At 31.3% G+C, this 12,099-nt stretch overlaps 1 protein-coding gene across 4 annotated transcripts; it reads left to right on the top strand.

Annotated features, from left to right (window-relative positions):
* Positions 1 to 4,158: 4,158 nt before the first annotated feature.
* Positions 4,159 to 8,866, top strand: LOC129892316 (uncharacterized). Of its 4 annotated transcripts, XM_055967882.1 has the most exons (6): positions 4,159 to 4,283; positions 4,439 to 4,518; positions 6,251 to 6,457; positions 6,540 to 7,604; positions 7,724 to 8,422; positions 8,523 to 8,866. In XM_055967882.1, the coding sequence occupies exons 4-6, from the start codon at positions 6,555 to 6,557 to the stop codon at positions 8,559 to 8,561; spliced, it is 1,788 nt and encodes a 595-aa protein (XP_055823857.1). In that variant the 5' UTR covers positions 4,159 to 4,283; positions 4,439 to 4,518; positions 6,251 to 6,457; positions 6,540 to 6,554; the 3' UTR covers positions 8,562 to 8,866. The 4 variants fall into 4 exon arrangements, with proteins under 4 accessions (XP_055823857.1, XP_055823858.1, XP_055823855.1 ...); XM_055967883.1 differs by lacking the exon at positions 6,251 to 6,457 and having other exon boundaries at positions 7,727 to 8,422; XM_055967880.1 differs by lacking the exon at positions 6,251 to 6,457.
* Positions 8,867 to 12,099: the final 3,233 nt, after the last annotated feature.

Below are 12,099 nucleotides of genomic sequence, written 5' to 3'. Positions count from 1 at the left end.
AATATTTGTCTATCAGTCAACATATACTGAAAATATTTTGAAGAGGTTTTATATTGATAAAGCACATTCATTGAGTACCCCAATGTTTGTGAGATCTATTGATATTAATAAAGATCCGTTTTGGCCTCATGAAAATGATGAAGAACTTGTTGGTGCTGAAATACCATATCTTAGTGCAATTGGTGCATTAATGTATCTTGGCAATAATTCTAGATCATAAATAATTTTCTCTGTAAGCTTGTTAGCAAGATTTAGTTCTTCTCCAACTCGAAGACAATGGAATGGAATTAAACATATATTTAGATACCTCTGAGGGACCATTGATATGGAATTGTTTTACTCAAATGAATCTAAGTCACAATTGATTGGTTACGCAGATGCAAGATATTTATCTGATCTCCATAAAGGTCGATCGCAGATAGACTATTTATTTACATATGGTGGTACAGCTATATCATGACATTCAACAAAGCAAACTATGGTTGCCACTTCTTCAAATCATGTAGAGATAATAGCCATTCATAAAACAAATCGAGAATGCATTTGATTAAGATCAATAACTCAACACATTCAAGAAACATGTGGCCTTTCTTTGAAAAGAGGCGTTCCAACAATATTGTATGTATACATTGCTGCATGTATAACTCAACTGAAGGGATGATACATCAAAGGAGACAAAACAAAACATATTTCATCAAAATTCTTTTCTACTCATGATCTTCAAAAGAAGGGTGAAATAGATGTCCAATAAATTCGTTCAAATGACAATTTGACAAATATGTTTACCAAGGCATTGCCGACTTCAACTTTTGAGAAAATAAGATACAAAATTGGAATGCGTCGTCTTTGAGATATTAAGTGATGTTCTCATCAGGAGGAGTAAAATACGCGATGTACTCTTTTTCCCTTAACCAAGGTTTTGTCCCACTGGTTTTTCTGGTAAGGTTTTTAATGAGACAACAATCAAGGCGTATTACCAAATGTGTGTACTCTTTTTTCTTCACTAGGATTTTTTCCATTGATTTTTTCTAGTAAGGTTTTAACGAGGCACAACATCTATGGGTGTTCAGAATAACTATATATTTGTTCTTTCACTAGAATTTTTCTTTTACAAGGACATCCGGGGGGGGTATTATAAAGTTAGTTTGTTAGTGGATGTTCTATTATTCTTCTCATTTGGCTATAAATATAGCCATATTTGAGCAATGAAGAAAATATATCGATATTCAACTCTCTCTCTTTCTCTTACTATCTCTCTTTCTTATTAATTTGTTAAGTTAGTTTGTTTGATAACATGATGTGTATTTTTATTTTAATTTGAAATGAAATATATATACTTCTATTGATAAATCTAATACTAACATATATCAACCTTATTACCATTCCGACTAATCCAATAAGGTTTATATATAAATCTTATTATTTTCAATATTGAAGAATCTAATAACATACATAAAGTGTATTAGATTATATAAACCATATTATTTTCTAGTATTTATTATTATACCAACAATTTTCTTAAATAGTCTAGACAAACACTATTAATGATGGGGAGTTGCCAAACCCCCCACCACCTCAGGGCGGTTTTTTTTAAAAAAACATTGATTAGCCAAATACTTGATTTCATTTATAAGATTTATTTTTATTTTTTTATTAAGAAAATCATATTTATAATTTAGAGCCTATTTGGCATTGCTATTAAAAACTGCTTATTTTTAGAAATATTTTTAAAAAATAGTTTTTCAGTAAAATGCTTTTGAGAAAAAAATAATTTGTGCCTAATTCATTTAAAAAGTGTTTTTGATAAGCAAAATGTGTTTGCCTAATTATTATTATTTTTTAAAATGCTTTTGATAGTCAAATTACAAAAAAGACAAGTATCAATACACTTTTTTATTAAGATTATTTTATCAAGATAAATTATTTTAAATATCTATTATAAAAAAATTATTTTTATTAAATTAAAATATAAATATTCAATTTTTCAATCAATATTATACATACATAAGTAAAAAAATAAATTCAAAAACCATTTCTCAAATTAATCACGCCATACGAAAAATTTACCATAAAAATAAATAAGTATAAGAGATATGATGGTAAATATGCATATATGGAGAGATATTTTAGTCTTGAAAAAACATAATTTTCTAATTCTAAGTCTGTTTTTTAAAGAAGAGCTTCTTCCCAACAATAGAAACATTGTTTCTGATTCCATTTAACAATAGTTTTACTGATTAGCCAAACACTTGATTTTTCAAAAAAATATTTTTTTTTCAAAATAAGTATTTTTGGCCTTTCAATAACAATACCAAAACAGGCTCTAAGAAACTTATAGGGAATTTTTTTTCTAAAGAATGTTAAGCAATCAAAATAAAAAATTTAAAATTCAAATTTTATTTTTCTCCATGCCAAACAATGAAGAAAAAACTTTTTTTCTAAAGAATGTTAAGCAATCAAAATAAAAAATTTAAAATTCAAATTTTATTTTTCTCCATGCCAAACAATGAAGAAAAATCTCTCTTTAATGGTATTAATTAGTTTTCCTTTATCAGTATTTCTTATAGAGCCCACAACTCTTTTCTTTTACTTGCAGAAACTATGAGGAAAATGATTTATCATTTTTTGTCCACGAAAGTGACGATACGTTCAGAAGTATAATTTAAAAATGATACGATATATACATTTTTATCTTTATATTTATAAGGATAAATAAATTATTTCGATTGGCATCGACAATCTTTCTTCATTATTCAAACTTGAGACCGATAATATAAACGAGCTCACACATTCTCCTCCTCCTTTATCTGAACCTGATCTACCTTGGATACTTTAGATTTAACTCTCAAGTGAATTAATCATTGATTGATAAATAAGGAAACTAAATTATTGAAACTTTTTTTTTTCCATTGGGAATTGGATTATCATAGCAGCAAAAATACTCTATGATCACTATTAATATGTGCATTGCAAAGTACAATATACATACTTTGGACATGCATCGATTTAGCAGAATGATTTTGCTATGTTATTAGTAAATCAAATCATTTAGTCAGAGGGCTAATCAATTTAAATAAGATTGAATAGATCCAGCTAACCAGGATAATTAATGCTCTTATAATTAAAAATCATAGTACTTACGTACACGTACCTTAGCTCTCCTTTAATTTGCCACAAATCAAAATACAATGCATTATAGATATCATCATTTGACATGCACCTAACTCAAGAAAAATCTTACTTCCACGATTGTTTTTACTTGTCAAATATATTGAAAATATTTTTTTTTATTTTCTTATTTACAAAAAAGAAAAAGATCATTTTTTAAATTTTTTTATCATTATCATGAAATAACCATTTTTCCAAGCTAATTGAAGTACTAATAATTAAATTTAATTTTTTCAAAGTATCATAAATAAGAAAAATTAAAATAAATACTTAGAATGCAAATTGTAAAATTGACAAATAAAATGGAACGAAGAGAGTAGCAGAATAAAAACTTGTCTGTATTAAATATTTATATTAAATCAATAAATACATGACACGTGTAAAAAAAATATGACACATGTCACTTGCACTTCTATCACTTAATCATAGTTTGTTGATGAATATTTTCATCTAATTAAATTATTTAATTATAATAAATTCAATATAAATATTCGATGCTGATAATATGTATGGTAAATTAAAATTTTATAATGAGCCAGTAGTGGGGAAAAATGATTTTTTTTGCTAATAGTAGAAATCCCATAATTATTAGGTGTTAAAGAAGCTAGAATAATAGATGAATGATTATAGACCAATTATTTTTTAAAAAAAGACAAGATGAGGGGTGGGTTCATAAAGTAAATAAAATTCTATTTCCCAAGATTTCACAACTTAAATGAATGACAATGATGCATGTGTATGACTATGACTTTTGAGGGGGGCCTAACCTCTATTTTAATAAATGCCATAACATGATCCAAAAAACCAGTGACCAAAAGACTTGGTTAAATAATATTAACTCGATCCGTATTAATTTATTTCTCTTACTTAAATTAAAATAAATAAAAATTACAATATATAATATCTAACAATTTTTTATGAAAATAAAAAATTTAATGAAAGATAAGTACAAATAACAGATTTAAACTGCTTTGAGGCAGGTAACCTATGGATTCTCTTTTAGCTAAGTTCAAGTTGTTTATTTGAATTTAAAAAATATTTGGTACAGTATTTGTTATATAGTTTTTTAAGTGTTGGTACTTCATAAACAATTTGAGATTCTCCATTAACGCAAGGTAAGCTTAAGTTCTCTCAAAGAGAATCAAGAAATTAGCCCTTTATTCTTGTCTTTGTGTATTAGCTCATCTTTTTTTTTCTCTCTCTCTCTTTTTTTTCTCTCTCTCTTAGCTCATATTTCTATAAAGATTTCTGATTTTTGGGTGTTTTACAGCTATGTATACATAGTGTTTTATGCTTATTCATTCAGCCAAGAAAGTCACTTTGTAGTTCAAGATCATCCTTTTATCAAAGGTACAAAAAGTTTCTCACTGTATTATTCTTTTTTTTTTTTTTGTTGTTGTCCTATAATGTATTAGGATTGATTTCTTGAGGGGTTTGCTAATTTTGTTGAAAGGGATTTCTTGGATTTTGGCATGGTTCAATGTCCATTTGATGTCGAGAATTCTTTATAGTTACTGGGAACTTCCAAGATTTAATCTTTTTTATTTGTCTTGCAACTCTGGAAGAAAGAAGAGTGTGTGTAGGCGTGGGGGCTGGGGGTAGGAAGGGGCCAAGATTCTTTCTTTTTTATGTGTTCTTTTGGTAGATATTGCTGCATGTAGAAATGGGAAAATGGGGTAATGTATTAAAGTAAGAAACATTTGGATTGATAACATGTTGGTTCAGATAGCAATAGTGTCAAGTTTCCATGAGTTCAAAGATTGGATCCTCAAGACTCAAAATTTTAAGGTTAGGCTTGTGGAAATGCATCTTTTTAAAATTTAATTGGTAATTTTCGAAGTAAATGGAATTTTCGTGGAGACACTCTATGAATCTTGTAGCTAAGTTTTTCCATATGATGATCCAGAAACTTATTTCATTTCTTCTTTCAAAAATCTTTCATTCATATCAATTTGTGTGAGTCAATCCAAGTATATTAAAGTTTGATATGGTTGAATGTATATTTGGTAGCATGGACAGAGCTAGGGGGTGCAAGGGAGTTCATCTAAATCGCCTTTCGCCTGAAAATTATTGTATATACAAGGTCAAAATTGTTTTTTTTAAATTTATGTATATATACTAAATCCTTTTGGCTTCTTTGTATGTTTATTTCTTTGAGCATGTTTGGATTTATAACTTATGGATTCCCTTAGTGAAAATCCTTGCTCCGTCTCCGTCTAGTAGACAGGAAGATTGTACTATTTAGGTAGGGCGAGGGCAGAGTCACAGCTCTATAAGTGAGATTAGTTGGTTATGGTCGACATTTTAAGCTAGTGGCAAAACCTCATGAACTACATGACAGTTTCTGCTGTTAAGGCCCCACATGTTTGCATCCTTGTCTAACTTTTGGTGCCAGCTGCAAGCACAAACTGATTGAACATGTGAGTCTTTAACAAGAAACTTGTGGTGTTTGCTTTGAGATCTTACTCAATGTAACCTGTAAAGGTTTTGGACAAAATGCTTTTGCGATTAGATAATAGAGTATAGTTGTTGTGTTGCACTTCTATTTTGTTTCGTGTTTACCAGGAGTATTTGTAGTCTGGTTAACGACGTTTATCTACTACCCTCCCTTACCCCCACTTGTGGGACCTAAGTTGCTCAGGCTTGGGTGCAGGTGTCCGAGACGGTGCGGATCTAGAGATCGGATCCTCTATGATCTAAATTTTAAGATTCGGGGATACGGATCCATGTATGGATGCGTGTGCGGGTATTCGGCTAAAAATAATTCAAATATCTAAAAATAGAGTTATAAAACCTAAATTATGAGATATTATGTGGAAAACTTGAGGAGAATATTGATCAAGAGGAGAATCCGGGAGGGAGATAAGAGGAAAGTGAGTGACAATAGAAATTTATATATACAAGGTATTCCATTTTCTTCAATTTCACATATATTGGGTATGTTGTTGTTATTGTTTACGGCGTTTATCTTCATGTGGGATAACTATGAGATCTTGAAATCTCTAGCTTTAAAGAACCGTTAGTTTGCCATAGATTATCTGGTATTGGAATGATGGACCTAAATAGGGTGGAACAAATACAGCCCAACTATGGATATCGATGATTGTTGCTTCTCTTCGAGAAGAGATGGAAGTAAGCTGACAAGTACAAACTTGCATTGACTCAGTTATGTAGTGTTCCGAGCAGTAACATCAATCTGCATTGATCAATTCATCTATTGTTACAAGGAGTAAAATGTAGCATCTGGTGTATATTGTTTTATTACTAAGTATTTTGTCGTATTACTGGGGTAAGTGTCATTTGTTGTATTGTCGATATTGTTATATATTGTACTAGCAGTACGTGTGACAGATTGATGGTTATATCTGCAGAAATAAGGTGTTTTTATGTTGCTAAAGAATCTCATGGAGGACAAGCAACTGAATTTGAATCAACCGTTTCTGTCAGTAAGACGAGTCTCTCCAACAGTGGCTTCTGGTACTGACGAGACAAAGAAGACTGAATATTCTCTCCCCACCGTGGCTCATCCTCCTCGTTACAAATCAGAACTGAAGTCAGGCCCAGTGAGGAATCCAGGAGTTGTGCCTTTCCGCTGGGAACAGAGCCCTGGAAAACCGAAGTATGAAAGCAAACGGCAAATTCGTGCTACTGAGAAACCACCTATTGCCCCGAGACTTCCCCCAGGGAGGAAGCCGAAAGATAACCAGGTTTCTGATAAAGCTCATGAAAGTCAATGTGTTAGTGAGAGCCAAACAGGAAATGCTCAACATTCCACACCGAGTTTCATGAATTTGGACGAAAAGGTGAAGAAGATTGAGAGTATCGACTGCTCAAATGATATGAAGCAGGATGAGGAAAAATGTGAATCAGAGGATGTTGATGAAGTGTATATGGATGCCCCTAATACACTTTCAAGAACTGAATCATTCTTCGTGAATTGTAGTGTAAGCGGCTTAAGTGGATTAGACGAAGCAGAAGCAAAACCATTTGGTACTTCTTTAACAGATCCTCAAGCTAGAGATTTCATGATTGATCGGTTTCTGCCAGCAGCCAAGGCCATGGCTTCAGAAAAGACTTTAGAAACGCCTCATTATGCTCCCAGGAAGCAACCAGCTGTTCAGGAGCAACCAAGACAACTCAAGAAGGTAGTAAATGGGGATAACCGGCCTCAACTGCGTTATGGACCTAGTTTTGCACTTCGTTATTCCCAATTCCATGATAATTATGAGGAAGAAAGTGATGATGATAGTTGTTATGATGGAAATCTACCTTCTAAAGTTTGTGGATTATTGCCTCGTTTTTGCTTGAAAAGTTCGTTTTGTCTTATGAATCCTATACCTGGAATGAGTGCTAGAACCAGAGTACCCATGTCTCCTGCCAGTAGAACACAGACTGGATCATCATCTACCGCTTCTTGTAGCGGATCCGAGAATGAGGTATCAATTTCCACCGTCTTTCTTCCCATCACTTCTGTTGCTCTACTGCAGCCACTTATGTTGTACTAACTTCCTCTCCCAGAATTTATTTGACAACTTATGGTTTTAACTTATTGCAGCAGTCCAAATCTGAGTTACTGGCTGGATTTGTCACAATTCATGCACATGAGGATACAAATGATCGCTTTCAAGAATTATTCGATTATCAGAACATCGCAGGCAAAGCAGATTTAGCAGCTCCTCTGGCAGAGAAAACTCTGCATGTAGATATTGTACATAAGGTGGAATCTCCAATTCTGAAATCATGTTCTCCTAAAGCAGAGAGACCACTTAACTTACAGGATGAGGATCAAGATATTCTTAAAAAGATGATAGAACAAAAGCCCTCGGTAGATTCTTCACTTGGTTATTTTCCACCATCATCAGCGGAAAGATTGAACAATGGAGGGGAAATGATGGCACTGATAGCTTCTGGACAAGCTCAAGACCGTTACCAAGATGATGTCACCTCAGTGAAACCCAAAGATGATGTTAAACGAAGTACCAGAAAGCAAACTGTACGAAAAGAAAAGTTAGAGAACTCAGGCGTAGCACAATCAAAGCTTCCTGCTCCCCCTCCTTTACCAAAATCTCCATCAGATTCATGGCTTTGCCGTACTTTGCCTTCACTTTCCACAAAAAATCCATCTTCAAGATCATATGTTGGGACAGGAGTAAGTCCTAACAACCAATCTTGTAAGCCACTATCTACTGATCCGAAGTGGGAAACAATTGTTAAAACAACAAAGGGACATCAACAGCATTTGCGGTATACTGGGGTAAATTCTCTCTGAGTGTTCAAATTTGTGTACTGTTCTTTTCTGTGTTTTAAAGATTTATTCTTTTCTGTGTTTTAAAAATTTATCTCGAATCTACCAGGAAATGATGGCATTGACACATATACCAGAAGCTCAATAGAAGACGTAGAGGCATTTCTAACGTCATCTGGTTGTTTCTCATGCTTTCCGCGTAAATGAAATAGTTCCTTGGGTAAATCAATCAATACAACTGATTGCAAGATGATTGAATACTTTCAGTTTTTGTCTGATTTTACGCTTCCTTTGTCCAGTTCATGATGGGTTTATAACTGTAAGTTTTGTGCCCAATTCATATTCTGTAATTTACACCATGGAATAAAAGTCTTTGTACAGGTATTCATCAGAGTAAACTTGAAGTCCCCTATATGATTGATTCATAATAATAAGTTTTCTGGTTTCCATGTATATATTCCATGTTTTCTTATTGATCATTATCTACTACAACAATAACAACAACATACCCAATATAATTTCACAAAGTGGGGTTCGTAGAGGATAGAGTGTACCTCAAACATATATAAACTGTTTTCGATAGATTCTCAGTTCAAGGAAAAAAATAGTCCAAAGCAATTCAGAATACTTGTAAAATCTACTATATCAGAAGAAATGCAAGATTTTATTGGATTGATTTCTCATATGGTTATTTAAATAATAGTTGATTATCTTAGAAAGTCATTTCTTTGAGATAATAACTACTAGTTGAGTGACCATTAGAGAAATCAACTCATATGGCATAAAACTCCAATGCAGGAAATGCAGGATGACTATCAAACTCTGACTCTATTACTATTTTAAATGGACAATCTATCTGGGTGCACATGGGAGGTTCGACTCTGATACCATTTTAAATGGATATTGAGCATAACTGAATCTTAAAATGTAGTTCAAGAGGGAGGATTGTCCAAATACATGTAAGGAAGTCATCACCGATAAAATATTCTTCTTTCAAAACTCAATAAATTTTAAAAATTGCGATCTAAAATTCATAAACTAAAAATTCTAACTCCACCTCCGCTTCTGAGCGAAAAGCTCTCAGAAATTTCGTCCAGTTCTTGGCAATTTCTATTCTTGATATCCCTGACACTCTTCATGGCCAATATAGTTATGAAGACTATGGATTCTTTTAGAATGAATGGTCAAATATTACTAGAAGAGTCGGTCAATTATAACAGTGCTAGGATCATGTAAATTGCTTATTTTCGAATAGTAGTAATATTTCTAACGAGGGAAATTATTATTTCAAAATAAACAATAGTCCTTCTGTCAAAAAATACAAAAACATAGTAAAATTATGTGACATCATCCTAACCAACCGTTATAATATATTCCCTTCGTTTCAATTTGTTTGTTTTAGTATTCAGGACCAAACACAATTTCAATTTTTGAATATTATTTTTCATTTTAAAAACAAAAACTATATTTTAAAAAAATTCACAATGAAACATGGCCAAATGCCCACCCAGGACTGTCTCGACCATAAAGCCACTAAAGCAATCGTTTAGGGCCCCAATTTTTTTGGGCCCCACTTTCTTCCAAAAATGTATGTATGTGTACAAATATTATTAAAAAAATATCCTGTATTGATAAATTTGAAAAGAACTTTTTCCATAGAAAATATAATAATCTTTTACCTCATTCAATATAAGGATTGTTGTAATAATTCATAACAAAATAGTGTTAGTTAATTGTAGCATCGTTTCTTATGTGGTCATCTATTTTGTTGCCTCATTTATTCTAACGATTATCATGAACCAACATTATTATTCTTATATTTAACTTTTTTATTCCACTTTCACTATTTTAATTCTCTCATTATTGAATATATTAAAGTCTCTCAAACGGTCAAACCTTCTACATTATACAAAATCTATCGCTCTATGTTTATAAAGAGATCAATTTTTTTTTGGTATCTTCTTCAAATTTCAAGCACTAAAACTAATCAACACTGTTTTAATATCATTATATCAACTTATCAAATTCAGCGCAACATTATTTCGATATCATTATATAAACTTTTCAAATTTTCAAGTCAGGTTTTATTATTCTAACTTTATATTATATATTTTTAATTGAAAATTTACATTGTTTATATTGTTACTTCATAATTTTCACGTATATCCTACCTCTTCAGACCTCCTTTGTAGGATTATATTGAGCATGTTATAATTATTCAATTTATATATATCAACTAAAAAAATAAGACTTCTTCGTGAAATTCGGCTTTAGGCCCACAGACAGCCCTGTGCCCACTTAGTTTGACTGGACATGGAAGAAAGTAAAGAAACTTTTGAATCTTATAGTTTTAAACTAAAGATGTGTAAGGTACCAGTTTTAAATGTTGGAATTGAACAGACTAAAAAAGATAATAAGATAAGCAAATTGAGCCGGAGGGAGAAATTATTGTACTCTATGTTGGAAATGAGTTATGAGTCCTCTATAAATGCATTCATGTTCTATAGAAGAAAATATTAAAGAATATAATGGCTAGGTTCTTGATTTCTTCCTTGGATGTTGATGACAATTCTAGTAAAGCTGGTGCCATGATTAGCTACTCTGAAGGCTTGTTCTTGCTCTGTGTTATCATTTTCTATGTTTTAGTGGTGGCAATAGTGGTATTTTCATGTACTGATCATCCTGAAAATGACAAAGTATCTAACAAGAAAAAGGAAATCAAGCCTAAGTCTATTGGTACTAATTTTGGTGGTACTGGTAGTGTCATCATGTATGCTAGTGGTGCTTGTGGAGGCGGTGGAGGTGGAGGATGTGGTGGTGGCTGTGGAGGTGGTGGCGGCTGAGTGATTGTAAACTATAATATTACTCTCAATTTCTCTTTGATATCGCTACGGTTCAATTCATTTTGAGTATCTTTTTTTAAAAAAATCATGTAACAATCACAAGTAAGAACACGTACATCTATAAAATTCTGACAATACCTTTTTAGATATTTTTACTATTTAAAAGGTGATAAAGACGATATTACATTAAAGACGACAAGAATAAAATTTATCTCAATATTTTAAAGGCAGAATAGATCAGAATCCTTCTAAACTTGTTAATTTTTATTTGGTGTACACTTATAAATTTTGTGTTGGCTTAATTACCCCTCTCAACTTGATAATTTGATAGTCACGGCTTCTTTGGCAACTCATGAATGTGTAATACACGCAGTGAATTTTTTTGTTCATATGGCTATTTTTTAGAATAAAATATATATATATTTTTAAGTTCATCAATTATTTAATAATCTTTTCAAGACCAATTTTATATTAAAAAAATTGAAACAATGATATTTTGATTATATTTTTTTAATTTGGCTAAAAATAATGATATTTTAATCAAGACCAGAAAAAAAAAATACATAGTTAGAAAAAATAATTGTTGTATCTAAAGAAGAACTAAATAAAATTTCAATAAAATATTTTATTTATTTGGCCCAAAAAAGAAACAATGCACAATTGAAATAAATAATCTTTGCATGAAGAAAATACATAATTTTTTTTTTGTAAAAAATATCTATTTGAATTTCTTTATTTTGGCTATTCTCTTAATATGGATAAAATATATAAAGTTCCAACTAAATTTTGTAAATTTGACTCTTGAAAAATAAAAAATATATATATCAAGAAATAATCATTGCA

This window comes from Solanum dulcamara, chromosome 6 (assembly GCF_947179165.1).
Source record: "Solanum dulcamara chromosome 6, daSolDulc1.2, whole genome shotgun sequence".
NCBI classification, from domain to species: Eukaryota; Viridiplantae; Streptophyta; class Magnoliopsida; order Solanales; family Solanaceae; genus Solanum; species Solanum dulcamara.
Note: the sequence above shows the minus strand (reverse complement) of the source record. Positions and strands in the feature narration are given on the sequence as shown.